Source organism: Gastrolobium bilobum, unplaced genomic scaffold, assembly GCF_033153095.1.
Source record: "Gastrolobium bilobum isolate Gb01-03AN ecotype WA unplaced genomic scaffold, APGP_CSIRO_Gbil_v1 utg1154, whole genome shotgun sequence".
In the NCBI taxonomy this organism is placed as follows: Eukaryota; Viridiplantae; Streptophyta; class Magnoliopsida; order Fabales; family Fabaceae; genus Gastrolobium; species Gastrolobium bilobum.
Window position 1 is genome coordinate 951 of NW_026898337.1, and position 21,816 is coordinate 22,766.

The 21,816-nt window shown below is 33.5% G+C and overlaps 1 protein-coding gene across 1 annotated transcript; it reads right to left on the reverse strand.

Annotated features, from left to right (window-relative positions):
* Nucleotides 1-8,386: 8,386 nt before the first annotated feature.
* On the reverse strand, nucleotides 8,387-12,509 carry LOC133314982 (lysine-specific demethylase JMJ26-like). The gene is made up of 12 exons (XM_061516535.1): nucleotides 12,156-12,509; nucleotides 11,921-12,033; nucleotides 11,713-11,812; nucleotides 11,468-11,600; nucleotides 11,329-11,392; nucleotides 10,536-11,232; nucleotides 9,933-10,262; nucleotides 9,143-9,457; nucleotides 8,991-9,063; nucleotides 8,826-8,911; nucleotides 8,610-8,729; nucleotides 8,387-8,458 (listed from the first exon to the last, which is right to left on the reverse strand). The coding sequence occupies exons 1-12, from the start codon at nucleotides 12,507-12,509 to the stop codon at nucleotides 8,387-8,389; spliced, it is 2,457 nt and encodes an 818-aa protein (XP_061372519.1).
* Nucleotides 12,510-21,816: the final 9,307 nt, after the last annotated feature.

The following is a 21,816-nucleotide window of genomic DNA, read 5'->3' on the forward strand; positions in this document are numbered from 1 at the left end:
GAACCAAACGACTGGAAGAGAACTTGGTTTTGCATGTTGGAAATGAACACACTCTTCCTCTGTGTGCTTTGAAACTCAAACGTAAGCATCTTAGCCCCTTTTGAATGCTATGATATATTTATTTTTTTTGGCTTCGCAGAAATTTTTCCAGTTTACCCTTTTCCATGTTGTTTATTTTTATTTGACAAAATGCATGGAGGAAAGAACCAAGTTGTTGGACTTGACCTTCACCTTTGACCCTTTATTTTGTAGCATCCTGCATCCAGCTTACCATATGTAGTTGCAGAGGATTTCGTCAACAAAACCAACACTGACAGAGAACTTGGGGGAGAGAAGTGAGGTGATTTCCAAGGGAAGCAACTGAGGGTTACGGTTCACGCTATTAAACAGACCAGCAGTAGTGCAGTTGCTTTCCATCGATTGTGGTCAATCCGGTCAGGTAAGTTTATTATTTAGCTCATGCTGACAAGATCCCATAATACATCGTATGAGTTGTATATTTTGTCCTGTTACCTTTGAAGTGTAAATTCAAATGTAGCTACAAATTTGTGTGTCATGTCCAAGTTCTATCTAAATTTATACAAAAGATTTGCCAAAAATAAGGTGTTTCGAACCGAAAAAATTTGTTGGGTGGAACCAAAGATGGAACTTCAGATCTGTTTGTGTAATATTCCTATGTGCACTTCCTATGATGTATATATTTGTGTGAAAGACATATGGCGTGTCTAGCTTGGTGCAAAGGAACTTATCACTCTCTATTTCATACCGGTTTGCTAGGTAATCTTTTTTGTTTGAAAGCTTCAATTCTCAAGTTAAACAACGAAGAAAAAAACATATAAAAATTGCAGAGCACCCAATGTGAACACTACAAGAAAAACGTCATTTAGCAACACTCATTTAACCACGGTAACATAAATCATACGAGTTCTGTACCAAATCCTCTCCCTATTTTTCATGACCTTTAATATTTAACCAAGAATAAAAAATAAAATGCCTAGCAAAGTTAAAGAAGCGTTGCGAGATCCTCCCACCACATTCATTTATTTATGCAATCATAATTTATATCCAAATCAACGCATATTTAGATTCTTACGTCCAATTTACTCTCTTATTTTCTTGTTTTTACCCAAAATCCCCTTCCACTTTTCTAAGAAAACAAAAAGTTTTTCTCTCAACTCCAAAATCCCCCTCCACTCTCTTATTTTCTCTTCACTTCTTCTTCTTCCCTTTCAATTTTACAATGGCTTATCTCTTCAACGATTGAAGAACTGGTCTAACACTTTGCCTATTCCTTCTATGGTTCTTTTTCAAGCTGTCGCTGATCTTCGCTTAGGTCAAATTTCTCTTCGCTAATCTCTGCCTTTTCTTGCATGAGTCATGTTCGTAATGTGTTTAATTTACATATTTAGAACTCTAGTACAGGCTGTGGAGGAAGATTTAGGTGGATATATCGATCTCGGCAAAACAAAGTGAGCATTAATCACCTCCCTTTGTGTTGTTGTTTGCCCTTCGTTTAATTTGGTTGGATTCGATTGAATCGTTGAAGCGATTGACATTTTTTTTGTTTAGATTTATGAAATCATGTGTTGTTTCTCTTCATTTATTTATTGGTGTCCTACCTATGGATTTTCTAAGATGCTATGCCTCTATGTAAGTATACTCTGCATTGCGCATGATTTGTTTCTAGATACTTGAGCCATTTATGTTTTGTCTCTTTTATAAATTCACAGATTCTCTAACCATAGATTTTCATCTCCATGTTAGGAGGGTCTATTCTTGGAGTGAAGTTTCTTGATCCACTTGCTGGACTTTTAGTCTCAGATATGTTTTTAAAAGCTGGAGCTGAGAATGGTTACCAAAGGTAACTTATCCGTTGTTATCTGTTTCTCCTCAATTTATCACGACTTGCAAGTTTAGCTGGTTGTTTTATATGTTGTTGGAACTGTTTTCTTTACCCTAGTGTATGTCATGTCAAATATATTTTGGAACCTAAGTTAAACATATAGACACTTGGTGAGATCCTCATTCAAGGATAGAATCAAATATTTAACACATATATTGTGGACTTAGATGTGTACTGGATACCTTTAAAGTAGATTATGTTTATCTTGGAATTAAATGTTACATATATCAATATATTGAATATGGCATCTAAATGTAGTAAGTCTACTTGTTTTTCCTTATTGACATGTGTAAAATATTCTCGTTTGATGAAAGCTTTGTCATTTTGGTCATATCCCTTAATAACACACACATGACATATGTAAATTGATGGGTTGTTTCTTTACTTCACACTGACGAGCCCAATTAAATATGATGCCTAGTATAATTATTTGATAATTTCAGGTGTAGAGTTTACTACCTCTTTCTCCATGCTTAATAAAAAATACAACTTGGGAAATTATTAGGATAATAGAGAATACAAATGGGTGAAAAGTAACCTAAAACATCTAACCATTGGGGCTAAACTAAATTCTGCCTAAACCAAAGGAGATGGAAAAAGTTTTACTTGTTAGATTTACCTTGCAGGTTGATCCTTTTTCTAGTGTTAGTGCTGCACATGACATTGGTGAAAATGTTCGACATTAAATTCACAAGTACTATCCTACAGTGGCTGAAATTTTTATACACACTGTCTGTTTTGTAGTTTTATAAATATCTTACATTAGCCAAGGCAGAATCTTAGTTATTTGATATCACAGTTTTTTTTTCATTTTTAAGTGATATTATTAACAGAATTTACTTTGTATCTTTGTCGTTCAACACATTTCTCCTTTATGCCCACATTCAAGTCCAAATAATGTGCTCACTTCTTAGTATCATATGTCTGCATAGACTAATATATAGCTAGATAACTTTTGTAGTCAATGTCATATGTTCTTCTATCTTGTATCTTTTAACTCTAAATTTTTCCTATTCTTAATTCCCTTATAGATCTTGCAATGGCTCATGTTTCTCCCAGCATAACAAATGAACAAGATAATTGGGATGGAGACATGTACCAAACAGTATTGTTCCCGCTGGAGATAGTAACATTGAAGGAATTATTTCTGATATCATCTCATCAAAACTTTCCACAGGTAATATCTTTATGTGAAAACCAGAAGACTATCAAAATAAACTTCAATTTGGAAATTGATATGGATAGGAAGGTGGAAGGCTGACACATGACATAGTTTGAATAAAATCAATTAGATTATATTTTATTAACTCTCATCTTTGGGGATTCTTTGGTTTTATTGGTTAGAAGTCGATGAATTATCTTGCGATCGCATGCACTCTGCCCTTGCTCGTTATGGTATTAACCCACAATTTCTAATCAGATATACTATAAAACTAGTAACGATTTTGTGTTTTCATTATTGGGTTTTGTGTTTTCATCTTGCCTTTCAACTTTAGGAGACATTTATCATGATGTTTTTGTCCCCCTCCCCCATCTTGAGAATACAGCATACATTGGTTTGCATTATTGAACAAATCTTATTAACCAAAATTAACTAATATTCTTTAACTTGCAGACTTGTACTGAACGAAAATACCCCCCAGCTGATGTGGCTCAAATATTAGATTCTGCCGTTACCATCCTGCATCCATGCTGTCCTCGAAACCTTCCTATTTACAGAGAAATTCAAATGTGCATGGAAAAATTAAGACCCAGATTTTAGCTCTCATCCCCACTTGACTTCTATCTTTGTATATAGAATTCTGAACTATTAGTTCAGAACAGACAGGAGCTCCTCACCCACTTGGTAATTTATGTCATTATTTTGGTACAATAATTTGTCTTTTATTTCACATAACAGGGTCAAATGGTGGTATTAGAAATCTGTTTAATTAATAAAATGGGATGAAATAAATTGAGAAGAGAGAGAGGGCTATCACAAGTAGTATAAAAAATTAAAAAAAAAATTAAAAAAAAATAAAAATATTTGGCAAGCCTGAGAGGCTCTAAGACCGAGCTTTTGAATTGGAGCATGAGTTCTTTTTATTAAACGAGCTTTTATACAAGTCCAAGCCTGGGTCCAACAATCAATTTTAGACATGTAAGCTCAGACCTTCACGAGCCGAGCCAAAGACCCCTGGCTTGTTTAGCACCCCTACTAGTAATTACATTTCTCTGGTAAACAAAATTTCACCTGTACCAAACGCCCCAGGTAGAACTTTTTTTTTATCCGAAAAATAATTATTATAGGAATATTGTGGGAAAATATTTTTGTTGGAATGTTATTAAAAAAATGTTTATAGTATAGCAAAATTTTCCTGGGATTTTATGATTAAATTTACTGAGTGTGTATTTGATTAGTTACGAAATATTAGTGAGAATATAAAGTTATTTTACGAAAATAACTCCAACTTTACCTTTTGTTTGAAATGTTGTAGTTAACGTTACTGAAGACAAAGAAGAACGTATCTAGGTTTGCTAAAAAGATACAGTAGAACACAAAACTTTATAGATATTGGAGGATGTGGCAAACGTTGAAAATGCACAGCTACCAAATGGAGTTGAACTGTGCCAGTGAGAATAGATATGAGAACAGAGGGAGCAACAAATGCTTTCACACACATATCGTAAAAAACAGAAGGTTAATTTTGTCAACATTTTCGCGGCTTATTTTCCACTTCCCCAGGCAAAAAACATTTCCATCTAATCCATGGAACTATTGAGCCAGGGACCATACAAAAGTTTGCACACAACACCCATTGTCGGAAAAAATATTTAGCTTGAAAAGTTATTGTTTTTTTGGTACCAAAAGTGGGGTTGTTATTTCCCCAAACATGGTTTCCCGGGTAGGGGAGTGCATGGAGCGGTTCATAACCGATTTTGACAAAAACCGAACCAAACCAGTTTGAAATGGTTTTGTTTTCAAACCGAACCGGTTTTCTTTTTCAAAACCGGTTTTATTTATCCAAACCGGTTCCAAAACCGGTTTATGGTTCAAAATCGATTTTAAATCAGAACCGGTTATCAAGTTCAAAATCGATTTTATAACAACTTCAAAACCAGTTTTTCATTAGTTGTGCTATATTTTTTTTTTGAAAAAATAAAAAATACCTTTGTTATTTATTTATTTATTTATTGCTAAAAAATCTAGATTATTTCGATTAAACATGAGAAGGCCCTTTATATATTTTTTGCTAAAAATATCTAGGCTATTTTGATTAAATATGAGCAGGCCCACTATTGAAGCCATCAATCATAGATACATCCATATAGAAGTGAAGCTCACAATTATGGAAATACTTGTTTTAACCATAAATATGCTCACAATAAGCAAAAACATAAAGATAAAACTCCATTGTCAATAATTTTAGTAGAAACCAAACCCACCATATGAAAAACCATATTTGAGTTTTCTAAACAGAAAATGCAATTTTCTATTCTAACTCACATTTTCTCATAAAATATCAACGAGAAAAAAAGAGGTAAACATAATAAATCCAATAAAAGTAAAATTAAAAAATCATTAAAAAATGGATATGGTTTGGTTATTTTGGATATCCAAACCGTTGTGAAACTGGATAACACAACCTAAACCAAAATTAAAAAACTGGATTGATTTTTTAAACCATTTTATAAAAATCAGTTTTTGGAACTGGTTTGGTTCAGTTTATGAATTGGTTTGGATCATTTGATTTTTTTGAACATCCCTACTACTAAGTACTAACTGACTCACAAAAGACTACAACAGAATCTCCTCCATTACACCTAACTTTTCCCCAACAGAAACTAACTCCCTTGCAATTGATTTCCCCTTCAGCACACATAATCTTGGGCCCAAACTCTAATGGGCCTGTCCATAGAGCTCTTGTTATCACAGCCCCTAATAGGTTCCTCATCAATCATCGACTGTTGGATTGTAAGCGGAGATCTAGCGGCTGCGGTTCATCAAAGAGATATGACCAAGACATCACTAACAGGTCCACCTTGTGTGATTGAAAGAGAGAAAGAGACTCGTACTAGAGATATAAAAATGGGTCAACTTGCTCCATTAGCCACTATTCTATGCTTAAGGGCAAAAAGTCCATAGGATAAGGTTTATAATAGTAAAGGTATGCACACTTCAAAAGTCTTATAGGATAAGGTTAACCCGTTGGTTATACAAAATTACAATTTCAAAAAGTTTCATTACTTTTATTGAATCCAATGCATTTAAAATTATTTTAATAAATTAATATTTGAAACTTTCGTAAAATATTCCATAGAAAATATTATTTCTTCATAATTTAATTTTTTAAAGAAATAATATTTGCACACAAATACAAGTGAAATATAAACAAAATTTTAATTATTTTTCCATAAATCCTTAAATAGTGAGTCTATATAAAAAAAATAAACATCGTATTATATATATTTATTGTTATTATATTAAAGATTATGTCTGCAAACATAAGAAATTAATTTTTGGTTTTATTTTTTTGATTTGACAAAGAAAAAACTAATTTACAGAAGTTCTAATATAACAAAAAACATATAAATAACGCATAAAAGAAACCATCATATTAATGCAGCAAATTGGATAATTGAAAAAAAGAAAGAAAAAACCCTAAAACATTATAAAATTATGTAGGCGATCGCCCTTATTCAATTTTTTCAAAGGACTACTAAATTACTCATCATATTTTTGTAACAACTATTTGTTATGTTTTCCCCTACTTTGTTAAAAGATAATATTATTTGAATTAATTTAAAAGATACCGATCTGGATAATTATACAGGACATCAGGGTTAACGCCCAGAAAGGGCCGAAGCAGAACACAGGCTTCATAACGCGCGATACATGCATTTCGCAGAAGGACCGAGAAGCGTAATTGCTTTATTGCGCAGAACCGCCTTATGTAACTTAAGGGATAATGAAGGATTCTATGACAGGCTGAGATCCACTGTGCATGCAGACCAACACACGAAAGACAGCTTCAGCTTGCCATCACTCTAAGAAGATAAACAAATGTGTAGACTTATAGCCTGAAAGGCACCAGCTGAGAAAGATAAGCCTGCAGCCCATAACAACCAATGAGGAGGCATGTCGTCTACCGAAGGCGGCATAAGGCTTGCTATAAATATAAAGGGTACAAACCCAGGTATGATAATCTGATTCCCATAAAACATAACATAAACCTTGCATTGATTCTCACTTGAGCGTCGGAGTATCTTTGTCGGTACCCCTAGTCATCTCCATTGCATCAGAAGTCTTCACCAACCATCACATATACAGTGAACGTCTTTAGCCCACAAAACACTCTTTGCGACCCAAAGTCTTCAATATTCAACCGTGTATGATTTATCCAATTTGCTATTCACGAGCGTAATGATCCGTGCAACGTGCAACCAAGTTTACTTGTTTCAATGATGGTGTCTTATATGGTAAACCAGTTTGATTGAGTATTACCTGTGGCGTGTCCCTTAAAAATTTACTAGCGTAATATATTTTTTTTTTGGCAGAAGAATATTTTTTTTATTTGGGAATCATAATTTTTGAAATATAATGGGAAAATGAATTTTGTCAAAATATTACCAAAAATCTGTGTAGTAGGTTAAAATATTTTCAGAAATGTTGAGATTTCTGACCTAGAAATCTGTGCCATTAAGTATATATAGGCCTATTACGATTAATCACATTGTATTAGCACTAATGGCTGTGTTTATCATTTTAATTCCAAACTTTGGATTCAGAACCTAACCATTTTCCTATGATTTGTCATATTTTTATTTTATTTTTTGCAGTACTTTCCCGGTACGTGCTTTTACGTAGCCGGTATCAGTCCTGACACCAGTTCTCATTATTTTGTCTTGAAACTTGTTATACCAGCCCTATATATTATTCTAGGAATATTCATGTACTTATTATACTTTTTCGGGATACTTCATCAGTACGCAATTATACCGTGGAGCAGAACCGGTATTTGCACTTTTCATCATAAAAGCGACTTTCAGCATTATTAAGACCTTATATTAATTATTCTTACCTTACCATAATTATTTAAGGTCAATCATGAAATTATTCACTTCAGCTCATAATTAATTAATTAAATTTCTAATTTAATGGTGCGGGTTCTTACAATCACATTTATCACTGACAACAAAGTTATTCTTATAATGTAATGCATTTGTTTAATTTCAAAACTGTGAAATTTTATAATAAAAATGTACCGAAGAGTTATGTGCATAGAGCACAAAAACCCAAGGGGCAATCCAAATGCAGGAAGATGGAGAGAAAATTATTTATTTGTGTATGTATACAAATACATGATTGAATAACAAGGCAAAAAAATCAAATTGAGCCTCCAATGAAAAATTACCCAACAGAAAATTTTCTATCTGAATAAAAGTTTAAACTATGAGGTTAAAAAAATCATAGCAGCTATGGAAGCAGCATATAGGCCAGTCTCAAGAACACTCCACCAATGCTTCTAATTCCTTGACTATTTGATCTACAGCACACACGATCATCTTCTTTATCTGTTTTATTAAAAATCATCCACCATAAACAAGCATAAAATAAGAAAATGTTGGCTAACATCACATTTTCTTCTACAACTTAAGTAGGTTGAAGCTAAGGAAGATAGGAGGATGAAAGTAGATAAGGAAATATGTTATGAAAGAAAATCACCTCTAGCTTATCTTCTCTCGCCTTGTGATTCCTAGGAAGACGTCGGAATTCATCCTTTAATCGCAAGCACATATGAATATTCTCAGGAGACACAAAATCTGAAGCAACTTTAGTGCATGACTGCAAGATTTCCATTATTGTAATTAGAGTTAAAGGGGTACAATAAATAAAATTTGATAATGAGGCAATCCAATATGTGTCAAAGAGATGTTTTACCTTGAGATTCCTAACTTGGTGTGGACATCCAGCAGGTATAAATACTGCCTCTCCAAGTTTCTGCTCAAACGTCCAAGGTTCTACACCTGAAAGTTAAGATTTGGGTAAATAACTAATTGTAGGCATTGCCCAAGTTGTTTGCAATTCTATGAACTAACTACTAACCAAATTCTTCCTTCAGCTTCTTCTTGTGCTCCAAAGTCAAATAAAAACATTGGTCATGAATTGGATGGACAACCTAACCAGAATAGAAATTAATGAACACCAAAGCATAAGAAGCAAGGATAAGCACAAATATAAGACAAATATAACAATACCTTTTGAACTGGACAACAATAAGTATGTCTAAATTCTTTAGAATGTTTTCGTAGATATGCTTCTAACTTTTCAGTATCCTCCCTCCGAAAGATGTCCCAAAGAGCACCACCTGTTTCTGTGGTTTCTTTAGAGATAGCAGGCACATCATTTGGAAATATCTTTTCATTGATTTTATGGCACTTCCTCAGGCATTCAGAAACCTGAGCATGACACTCTTTCTCATCTTGGGCCTTGTGTGCTTTCTTTAATTTTGAAATAACAGGTTGTTGTTCATCAGTTAATGAAACCTCAGCTGTATGTGTCAAAATATTCACCTGTGGAAATTATTGAACAAGAAATTAGAAATAAAAATTAAAGTAAATGTGCTAGCGTTTGATACCTGACACAAGATATAAAGGAAATTTCTAAAGATGGAAATATATTATCTGTTATTAAAAGAGCATAATATTTGCATTTTGCAAAAATTCCTTAGATTAATTAGAAGTTTCATCCATTCTCTAAGAATAGAATATAATCATTTTCCATCTTACAATATGGTTACCCATATTAACAAACTATAAATTCCAAGTTTCAACTATATAAAAACAACATCTTAAACTACGAAAAGTAAAGCTATAATTTTTGCAACCGAAAGAATGACTCAAATTCAACAAAGAACAATTAAAAAATTATTTAAGAAGCACCAACATAACATGAAGAAAACTAGGATTTTGAATTCAATGCACAAATATAATGTAGCTTCTAACAAGCCTTTAAATAATAGAAATTATATGTTACAAGGTATCATACCGCATCAGACATGTCACAGTGAAGCTTTGTTACAGAGTCCCCTCTGCCAAGTTCTTCTTTAGTCCCATAAGCAATATAGGTTTTAGGACCCATGTCAGGCTTTAGGACATGAGCTGGTAACTTTGCAGCAAGGTTGAGGATTCCAGCTCGAGGATCACTGTACTCTTGAAATGGTAAACAACAGATAAATTCATCACAATGCCGGGGCAAAAGATCTTCAAACTTGTCAGAGGGGGGCCAGTCTTTTAGCTTGAGCATCTCTGGCCAGAGATTCATATATGTTCTTCCTTCCGTATAACCTTTAAAGAAATCACGACTGAGAATTTCTACCTGCAAAGGTTTAGAAGGGTGTTAATCAGAGTTCTAATATTATATGCAGGAAATACAAAGTGAAATTGTTATTCTTAACATTAAGAAGGAAATGAATAAGAAAAAAGACATGATTACTGGAAATGAATAAACTACCTACTGTCCGTAGCAATATAAAATAAATATAATATCATATGCTTTTACACCTACCCAATTCAAAGATAGTTATTTTATGACAATGATTTTGTGGGGAAATGTTAGTATAAAAGCACAAAAAGGATGATAGAAGCAAACCTCACAACAAGACAGGCAATCAATGGCCTTCACTTTTGACGCATTTGAGCTGTTCCCTGAAACCAAATTTTCACATAATGCTCGCCAAGTGATATTTGGCTCCCAACTCAGACCTGTCCCTTGTTTAAGAACATCCCGAACTATGATTGGTTCACCTTTAATCCAATGTTGTTGGAAGAGAAATAGCCCTTCTTCTGACAAGTCACTTGACACTGGACAGTATATGTTATTATCATTCGTGCCATCTCTAAAAGCAGCTCTTACCGTAGAATTGCTGCTTAATACTGCTTCTTTCTGAAGAGTTTTGTGCTCAATTTTGCAAAATTTCTCCAGCATGTTACGAGTTTTGGCTTCCAAATTAGAAATTGTTCCATTTGGAAGTATGCACTTTAGCTCCAATACACAGTCACCACAACCCCCCATTTCTTTTGGAGCACATCTAATACTTCCATCACTGTTAGCATTCCAATCAGTATATATCTCAATAGTACCCTCTGAAGTCCCTAAATCACAATATACTGGTTGAGGAGGACCACCATGCATGTACTCAATGCCCTTATTAACATATTCAAACTTCAGTTCAGGCCGGGGTGAAATACTTCTATTTCGTATTTCTTGACAGCAAGTAAGACAGATTTCAAACGAACACTTGGGGCAGCTTCTATAAAGATCAACAATAGACGTGGCACAATGATCACTGCTCCAAGAACAAAAAAATTAAAATAAAAGATCTTGAAAAATATACAAGGAATCATGCTATAGTATATAGCAGGCAAAAGGACAGATACAATACCAATAGATACGTTCATCGTCACTACAAGTACTTTGAGGTATCTTAATCTCAGAACATGATTTTCCTGACATGAGAGTTTAGTTAGTGATGTCTCAAAAGTTAAGTAAAAAAAGAAAAACACAGAGCTAAAGCTTAAAACCTTGTATCTTGGCTTCAATCTCATGCTCATGACTTTGTTCTTCACGAATTTGTTCCACAAACGGAAGAAGTGAATTAGTCATGTATTGCAAATACCGAACCTTTTCACAATCTGTGAACTTCCCGTTAGATGTCTGAATGGAGATAACAAATTAGAGGACAAGGCCAAAGACAAAGGAATAAAAAATATACTTTTGAACAAGAGAAAAAATAAGGGTGTCCACTAGACACTATAGTAAACTAAACCTTAATCATTCCCTTTGACCGTAAGCAGACATTGCAGTTGCAATTTTTCCTGCAAAAGGGGCAACTCGCTGCAATATCTTCTGTTTTCATATCGGGATACCTATGTGCAAAAATAAGAAAATAGTTATATTTTGTAAAGGTATCTAATAAAATAGATGAACAAATAAATAAACCTTTCGAATGATTATTTAGATGTAAAAAAACATACCAGTTCTTGATGCACCACAAACAGTACATTTTTTGACATTTAGTACATGGTACAAATGCTGCTCTTTCCTTTTTCATGCATTGATGACATATTTTGGAATTTTGTTCAGTATCCTGTTAACACAAATAGTAAAGCACTTATTAAACTGTGTTATAAGGCTTAAATACCAAAAAAATGTCATAAACTAAGACACTTTTCATAAATGTAAGAAATAAGCATTCAGAAACACAGTCACCTTCATATTGTCCATATTTCTAGTTTGCCTTCTTGACTTTGTCCTTGGAAGAAAAAGAACTTCCTCATCTTCTTCCAAATTGTTAATCCTGATATTGTCTTCCAATTTTCTTTTCTTGTTCAAGCCAGAAAGACTCTTCTTTGGCTCGTGTACTTTCCTGGAAGGAAGTTTAGTATTCTTTAAACTTGGCAAAATGTCTCCTCTGCCTTCTTGAACCTTTCTCTTCTTTGAACTTGCCAAAATGCCTTCTTGAACCTTTCTCTTCTTTGAACCATATTTGCGCTTTCCTCTCGTTGGAATTTCGAAGGAATCTGAGCACCTTAAGAACAACTTATCCTCAGTCTGAGGGTCCATTCCTACTGCAGAAAAAATAGGGAATTAATCTGAGACAATGGATTAACATCTGAATATTATAATATAGGTTATCTATTTATCAGTCATTCAATGATTCAAACACCAACATGACAATCTTACGTAGTAACTTAAATCCAAACAACATGTACTGTGTATGTGTGTATAGAATATTAATTCATTAACTATGCATACATACTACCAGCATAAGTTCACTACCACATTCATAAGCTTGACATAGGAAACTGAGCATCAAAGTAATCTAGCCATAGATAATGCAAATAACCTAAATTTTGAAAAACCAATATATAATTCAGGGTTGTTGTAATGTATTACTAAATCAATAAGATGATGTTGATATATATATATATAAAATTTCTTCATTGGTTATCTCAAGTTCTTTTCAACCTTTCAAATCAAGCCAGAATAGAAAGAGTTGACTAAAGTCAACTCAAAAAACGGGAAAAAGATTTTTTTTTTCATAAAGAAAAAAAGAAGAAGGGGAATTTCAATTGTTGTATTCATGTGTAGGCATGAAATTCTTTCCAAAAATTGAAACTTTTTAATATTTCTTCATTCTTGAATGGCAGAGAACAAAAAATAATATAATAAACAAAACGTGGATTTTAGAACATTGGTTTGTGCCGAGACAGCCACCGAAGTTGCTGCTGAAGGTGACGATGATGGGGAGCCTTGGCCCCGTGCAGGTGGTGATGAAGCCGGAATCGGCCGTCGGAGATTTGATAGCGGCGGCGGTGCGCCAATACGTCAAGGAAGGTCGCCGCCCAATCTTGCCGTCCAACGACCCTTCCCACTTCGATTTCCATTGTTCCCAGTTCAGCTTAGAAAGTAAGCTCTTAATTTGTTCTTCCATACATAAAATCGAAATAAAAGCAAAAAAGTAAAATAAAATCAGAGTTTATTTTATGAAATTTTTTTCCGTCACATTTACATTAATGACCCATTTGGACGTGGTTGAAAAAGATTTTCTCCAACAAAACAAAAAATTTATTTATGTTTTTGCTGTTTGTAATTTCAAGGAATATAAAATTCTTTTTTTAAGTAAAAGAAAGAAGTATACAATAAAATTTTTGGGAAAAAAATTGGTGTTTTTTAATTAAATTTTAAATAAAAAATATTTTATTTAATTAAAATAATTATCCTTTAAAAAGGATAAATATTTTTCTTTTTATGATAGAGTTTGAGAAAATTGATAATAAAAATTATGGACAAAATATAGAATTGATAATTATCCTTTAATAATTTTTTATGTCCCCTTAAAAAAAATAGAATTATTTCATCTTTTTTTTTTTTTTATAACAGAATTATTTCATCTTAAGTGAAGGAGAAAAAATAATAAAAATTATGGAAAAAAAGAGTAAGTGATTTTTTCTTGTGAAATGATTGGGTCGTACTGGTTTGCCGCTGATGCCAGCCTATTTCGAGTAAATTTTAGAACAAAAGGAGTGAGAACAGATGAAAATAAATTGGAGCCAACCTCTCATTCAACAGTGTTACGTTAGTATTCGGTGATCAGTTTCAACTTTCAAGAAAAGAATGAATGGCACAAGAACTGAGATTGCAAATAGCAATGTAGAATCTACTGATATGAGAGTTTCTGAAGCTACTATAATGGGTGAGAGAGATTTTAAGGTACAAACGAGAGATATCAGAAAAAAAGATGAGTCATCTAAATTTACCTCGGAAATGGTTCAGGCCAATCAGCAATAAATGCCTTTCCGTTTTGCCTCTTTTGAAATTTTAATGATACGAGGTGTTTTTTTTTAGATTTTTTTTTTGTGATAAGAAACAAAAAAACCTTCCTTCTGGGGTTCCTGACCTGCACAGAGTTGACCGTGCATTTAGGGAGTCAACGGATTTGACCCAGAGATGACCTTTTATTTCCTATTTCTTTCAAGGGAAATCCTAATTTTGTCTGAATGGAAAGTAATCTTAATAAATTAAAACCAAATCTTTAATTTGATTTATGATTGTGTTTTAAAAATTGGGAAGATTTTGATATGATAATATTTCATGATTTGTAATTTTTGTCATTATTATCTGATAAGCGGTTATAAAAATTATATATCTCTTGGTAATTAATCATTATGATAATGAAAGCAATAAAAAGGAAAAAATAAAACATTATTATTTTAATAAAAAATTCTGTACATATAAAATTGCAAGATCAAATTAGAGATCGACATGGATAGTAAAAAGATCAAATTGCAAGATCGACATGGATAGTAAAATCGTAACTGTACATATAAAATATTAAAATTACATTAATATATAAAATCATATTATATTTTATATATATGTTAAAAAATAATCAAAATTAATTCAAATATATACAATAACCATTATTCCAAATCATCATTTAATTAAAAATATGAAATTATAAAGAATAGTTTAATTATTATTATTTTATTAATTATAGAAAAAAAAATTCTGCTAATTCCAATCACAGTACCGTTCAACACTGCTACTCTGTCCCTCTTCTTCTCTTTCTCTCGTTACTTCCTTCTCCTGCTGCAACTGCGAAAGAGAAAAGAGAATATGGGTTTCTTCTCCTTTATGGGTTTCTTCTCCTCTTTGCTTCCCTCTTCATCCTCTCCGCGTTCTCTCTCTCTCTCTCTTCAGATCCATCCACCTTAACTACTTTTTTCATTGTATTTAGGGCATCTGGGTCTTCATTTAGTTTGTGTTTTCAATTTAGAGACTCGTTGATAGAATACAAACCCATAATATTCTTTAATAAGATATAGTTTGAATCTGTTTTCACAATTGGGTTTCTTCCTATTATTCAATTATTCTCTTCGAAACTATGATGAGCTGTTAGAGTTTAATGATGCATCTTCTAGTAAAGAGAGTTGAATATAATTAATTATTTGTTTTAAAAATATGAAATTATGAACATTGAATCGAAACCAAAGTGACAAAAAAAAACACTAATCATACCACGCTGCCAAACAATAATTTGGAACCCTATTGTTAAGAAGAAAAAAAAGAGAGAGACGGAAAACAATATAAACAAATTCAATCACTCATCAGTCTTCTTGAACATTGACTCAACCAGTAACAGTAGCATTGCATAATTATAACCGATATAGAGAAAGAAAGGAAAAAGAACCTTTGGACAAAGCAAGAACGAGGGCGGCGCTGGAATAGAGAGATGATACGCAAAGGGGAGTCTCAGCCGGTGATGGTGGTGACAGTGACAGTAGATGCGCTGACTCTCACTGAGTCTCACCAACGAAACAATGAAACATTGAAAATTTAGAAGTGATTATATAATAAGACCTAGAGGTTGAAGCAAAATCAAAACCAAAATCTCAATTTAAGGATTTCAAATTACATAAATAATATTCTGATAATATAATGGTATTTGATTACAATTTTAACGTCTGCTTTTAAAAAGTAACAAAATCAATATTTGTTTATCCTAATTATTTTGAAAATAAACCATTAAAAGCTTTCCGGATTTACAAGATCTTGGCGAGAGAAGTCCGAATTCTAATAGGATTATTATAGATTGATTATTGATATGGGGGAAAATGGTGATAATATATTTTTATATAATTGTTATGTCTATGAGGATGTTTTGAGTGATTAATATTAGGAATTAATTTGATTTATGAATAAAAGCTTTTATTCAAAAAGATTTGAAGAGGGAATTGATTCAATTTTGAGATTCTTTTAATTTAAAATTTATATTTTCAATCAAAAAAAATTTGGTGCATAAAGTTGGCTTAAATTTGATTAGATTTAAGTGAATCTGATTTTATTTTAGCTTTTAATGCTTACGTCAGGTATCTTAAATATGAGATTTGATATTTAAAGTAATTCAATTTTTTTTTATCACGAATTATAAGCATGGTGATCCATTTTTACATCAAATCAAATAAAAAGTTGATTCGAAACCAACCAATTATAGTTATCTTTTTTTTAGTGACACAATAATATACAATTAATATGAAATTAATCTCTTAAAATAATAATAATTGCGAGAATATCAAGAATAACAACAAAAACGTGACGCAAAATCTAACGAATCTCGTTGATGCGATTCGCGGAAGAGCAAATCTCGAACCAAACGACTGGAAGAGAATTTCCATTCAATTTTAATCACTCCAACCTTCACACAACCTATCATATCATCATACCATCATGCCACAATTCATCAAACAAGTCTCAACACCAAAATTCACAAGTCCAAAATCATGATCATCAAATTTTTCTAAGTTAAATTCATCAATTTTCACCAATAAATTTCATCGCATTTCTAGCTTTAATACATCATTCTAACACATTATCATCTAATACACATTTTCAAATTGAGCTCTCTAACATCACTATTCATCATATCAAAGTTTAGGTTTTCAAAATCAAATCATCACCATCAACCATTTAAAATGCAAGAACACTCACCCAAATGGAAGGTACAAGGCTCCTCCTAACTATACTCCACCATTGGAGCACTTGGAAGCTCCAAGAACACAAAAATTCCTCCCAAAACCGTGACTGTAATTGGCCAAGATCTCCTCACACACGCGATTTCAAGGTTCAAGAGTGGTACCAATGTGTTTAGGAGGTGTTTTCCAACAAGTTTCAAGACAAAAATCGTTGGATTTGGTTGAGATTTGAGTGAGTTATGATCCAAAGAAAAATTTGCATAAAGAGGAAGGGGGAAGGGGCTGCTGTCGCGGGAAAAAGAGAGGGAGGAGAGAGAAAGTGTGAAAAAAAAGGTGAGTTTGACTCACTTAAGTCACATGCGGGTCCCACACGCGTTTTAACTTTAATCAATCACCTAATTTCAACCACAAATTCATGACCTACGTATTTTTCTTGTTCATGTCATATTTTTGTTTCTCAAAAATACTGATAAAATTTTCACGCTTATCGGTACAATTATACCGCAGTATTTTTACACCGAAAAATCACTATTCATCAATTTTTCCCAAAATGACTCAATTCCATCAAATTTCATCAAAATCATATTTCCTAACTCAAAAAAACCATTTATAACTCATATTTGAAACCTAGAGCTCAAAACTCAATCGACATGTTTTACGGTGCAATCGTACCGCGGTATTTTTACCCGCGAAAAACACTATTCACTGATTTTTCTGAAACTTGCATGTCCACTCAATTTTTCGTTCTGAACCCATTTCCAGGGTTATTTTTACCATCTGAGACCTTCTACTCCATTTTTATCTTCCTAGGGTTGCGTGTTGGCTAATTACCGTTTTGCCCTTTCTTTGTATTTTGGCCTTATCTTTAGGATTTTCACTAATCCATCACTTGATTGCTCACTTAATATTTTAATTACTTGATTTAAAATTGTGAGGTGTTATATTCACCCAAACTTTTTAGAATTTTGTCCGCAAAATTAAATCATACTCATCCGCTAACTCAGGACACAGTCGGAGAATCTCATCCTCCCGCTCCCAAGTAGCATCCTCAAGTGTGTTCCTTTACCACATTACTTTTATCACAAGCATGATCTCCTTTTTATGATACTTATTATCCTTTGATCCTTCACAATCACTTGTCTCTCATGGTTCTGTGACCTTTTAATTCACAATACTTTACACTTTCTCTGGTCTCCCGTTACCTTTTCGCTGATTTGTAGGTAATAATATAACAATATTACGGATTTGTCGGTATCAATTTACCTCATTCTCATCTTTATCCATCTTTCTGACCCATGGTCGTTCTCAAAAGCATCTAATCGCTTTCATGCACATTCACTAGTTATTCCTGGAGTATTTCCAACTCACGTTCTTTAGTACTTAACTTTTTTCGCGGTCCTCACTGTTTTGACAATACCCCAACAACCATTTCTTTCCATTACTGTCACTACTCTTATCATTTCGTTGTTTTCTTGGCTTTCACCCAACCACATGCTTTCTAGTTTCAAAGGCACTTTGTCGTGTCCTACAATTCCGATTCACATTAAATTCTGTACTCATATACTTTATTTTTCCTTGTCACGTGCCTTCACCTCTTTTTAGGTACTCACAACTATATCTTTCTCTCTGTGATACGAAACTAACAATACTCATCATAGTTTATATTTTCGATTAGCCCTATAAGGCCCTTCAACCACAAACACACTCCCGAATTTTCTTTTCCATCCACAAAATCATGTTCATAATTTACACTCATTGTTAAACTCTTTATTAACTTAACCATCTCAATTTTACCAACTCAATCAGCTCAACTCCATACTTAGACCTCTCATAGTCTAAACACAACACTCATTAATGACCTCCACATGAAGGCCTCATGCTTAATATTTTCTCCCACTAACTATTTTCAACTTTCATTCCACTCCGGTGTTACAACTTAACCATTTGTTCCACTTATTTATACCACTTCTTCGTAATCATCGTCATTTAATCCTGGATGTCAAACTCAATATAATATCACCTTACAGTTTTACCAACTTTCACCAATTACCTTGGGACGAATCATTTTTCCACACCCATTTCACTATTAACTGATGGACCACTAAAATGTCATGTCTCTCACATGCAAGTCTCATCCTATAGGAATCTTTGAAACTTGATTATCAAGTCACATAAAACTAAATCCATCTTTGCCACCACTTATACAATTCCTCACCGATTGGTATCTCAATCTCTCAGAACATTCCAAGCTACCACCGCACTCAGCCCTACCTCATTAATACTTAACCAAAACAACATCAACATTGTTCATTTTCCACACACTTTCCACGATAAGTGGCATATGCGATTATATATAACACTTCTCAATCTACCCCACCCGTAAGTCAGGCTATCAAATTTTTTGGTAACCAATTACAATTCCAGTTTCCAACTATATTTACACATTCATGCTTGATTCCATCACAATTTACCTTTTCTAAGGGTTAATAATTCACCGTTTTAACCTGAACTCTTGATCATCACCAGCCTTCTTAGAAGGACACTTACTCCATCTGTCAACATTAAATCACATTATTATCTCTTTTATCATAAGGCGAGGATTCCAACAAACTTATTACCTCACTTGGAGCCGAAATTATTTCATCAAACTTACTTTACACCCACAATAGTGCTTCACTATCACACTTCAAAAAAATTTACACACTATGCCTCACCTCTTATATCCAATTCTGACATACTATTGTCCATTTACAAATATCTGACCTCATATTTTGCGTTAATCACATGGAAGAACTCTCTCAATACAGTGGGTAACCACATTCACAGGTTTTAACCGCTCGAGCTCTTGCTGTCCTCAGGGCCCCAGATGTAATGACCCACCGATCAGAGAATCCACCCATATAATCCATGCAGTAATGATAAACTACCACCTGCTGACTGTGTTCTATTAGTATTGCCAACGTTTCTTATTTGTGCACTTATGTAGACCAACTCAACTATAATAGCAGTCTCATCACTGCGTGATACTTCCTCATCTCATATCACTCATATAACATAATAATAGTCTCCGGGAACATAATCCGCACAGAGATGGCTACACACTCCGGGCACATAGGCCACACAAAGATGGTAATATCAAGTCTCATACGTGCACCCAGTGCACAGAGGAGTTCATATTTATATCACATCTGTATACAACAGCAAACGTGTACCCAGTACATAGGGGAGTTCATACTTATAACATATCCGTATATAACGGCAAAACTGGTACTCCGTACACTCCAGATCACACATGGACCCAGTCCACTTGGTGTCTGTCTCACCTCTGTATATATATATAACAGCAAAATATCTTTGGTATATTCACATGGGGCTATCCCCATAATCATAGCAGTAGTGGTATAATATACCCTGTTACATATAAGTCAATTCGTCTTACTCTCTCATTTCATTCTTCTCACTGATAGTTTACACATAAGTCACTATTATCATAATTCACATTCTCTTCGTAATTTCGTACACGTTTTCTAACTTTTAATAGTTTTTTTCTGTCATGTTACCGTTCAAATCCATAGTCCATTATCTCTTCCTTGCTTATTCTTAGTGACACAATAATATACAATTAATATGAAATTAATCTCTTAAAATAATAATAATTGCGAGAATATCAAGAATAACAACAAAAACGTGACGCAAAATCTAACGAATCTCGTTGATGCGATTCGCGGAAGAGCAAATCTCGAACCAAACGACTGGAAGAGAACTTGGTTTTGCATGTTGGAAATGAACACACTCTTCCTCTGTGTGCTTTGAAACTCAAACGTAAGCATCTTAGCCCCTTTTGAATGCTATGATATATTTATTTTTTTTGGCTTCGCAGAAATTTTTCCAGTTTACCCTTTTCCATGTTGTTTATTTTTATTTGACAAAATGCATGGAGGAAAGAACCAAGTTGTTGGACTTGACCTTCACCTTTGACCCTTTATTTTGTAGCATCCTGCATCCAGCTTACCATATGTAGTTGCAGAGGATTTCGTCAACAAAACCAACACTGACAGAGAACTTGGGGGAGAGAAGTGAGGTGATTTCCAAGGGAAGCAACTGAGGGTTACGGTTCACGCTATTAAACAGACCAGCAGTAGTGCAGTTGCTTTCCATCGATTGTGGTCAATCCGGTCAGGTAAGTTTATTATTTAGCTCATGCTGACAAGATCCCATAATACATCGTATGAGTTGTATATTTTGTCCTGTTACCTTTGAAGTGTAAATTCAAATGTAGCTACAAATTTGTGTGTCATGTCCAAGTTCTATCTAAATTTATACAAAAGATTTGCCAAAAATAAGGTGTTTCGAACCGAAAAAATTTGTTGGGTGGAACCAAAGATGGAACTTCAGATCTGTTTGTGTAATATTCCTATGTGCACTTCCTATGATGTATATATTTGTGTGAAAGACATATGGCGTGTCTAGCTTGGTGCAAAGGAACTTATCACTCTCTATTTCATACCGGTTTGCTAGGTAATCTTTTTTGTTTGAAAGCTTCAATTCTCAAGTTAAACAACGAAGAAAAAAACATATAAAAATTGCAGAGCACCCAATGTGAACACTACAAGAAAAACGTCATTTAGCAACACTCATTTAACCACGGTAACATAAATCATACGAGTTCTGTACCAAATCCTCTCCCTATTTTTCATGACCTTTAATATTTAACCAAGAATAAAAAATAAAATGCCTAGCAAAGTTAAAGAAGCGTTGCGAGATCCTCCCACCACATTCATTTATTTATGCAATCATAATTTATATCCAAATCAACGCATATTTAGATTCTTACGTCCAATTTACTCTCTTATTTTCTTGTTTTTACCCAAAATCCCCTTCCACTTTTCTAAGAA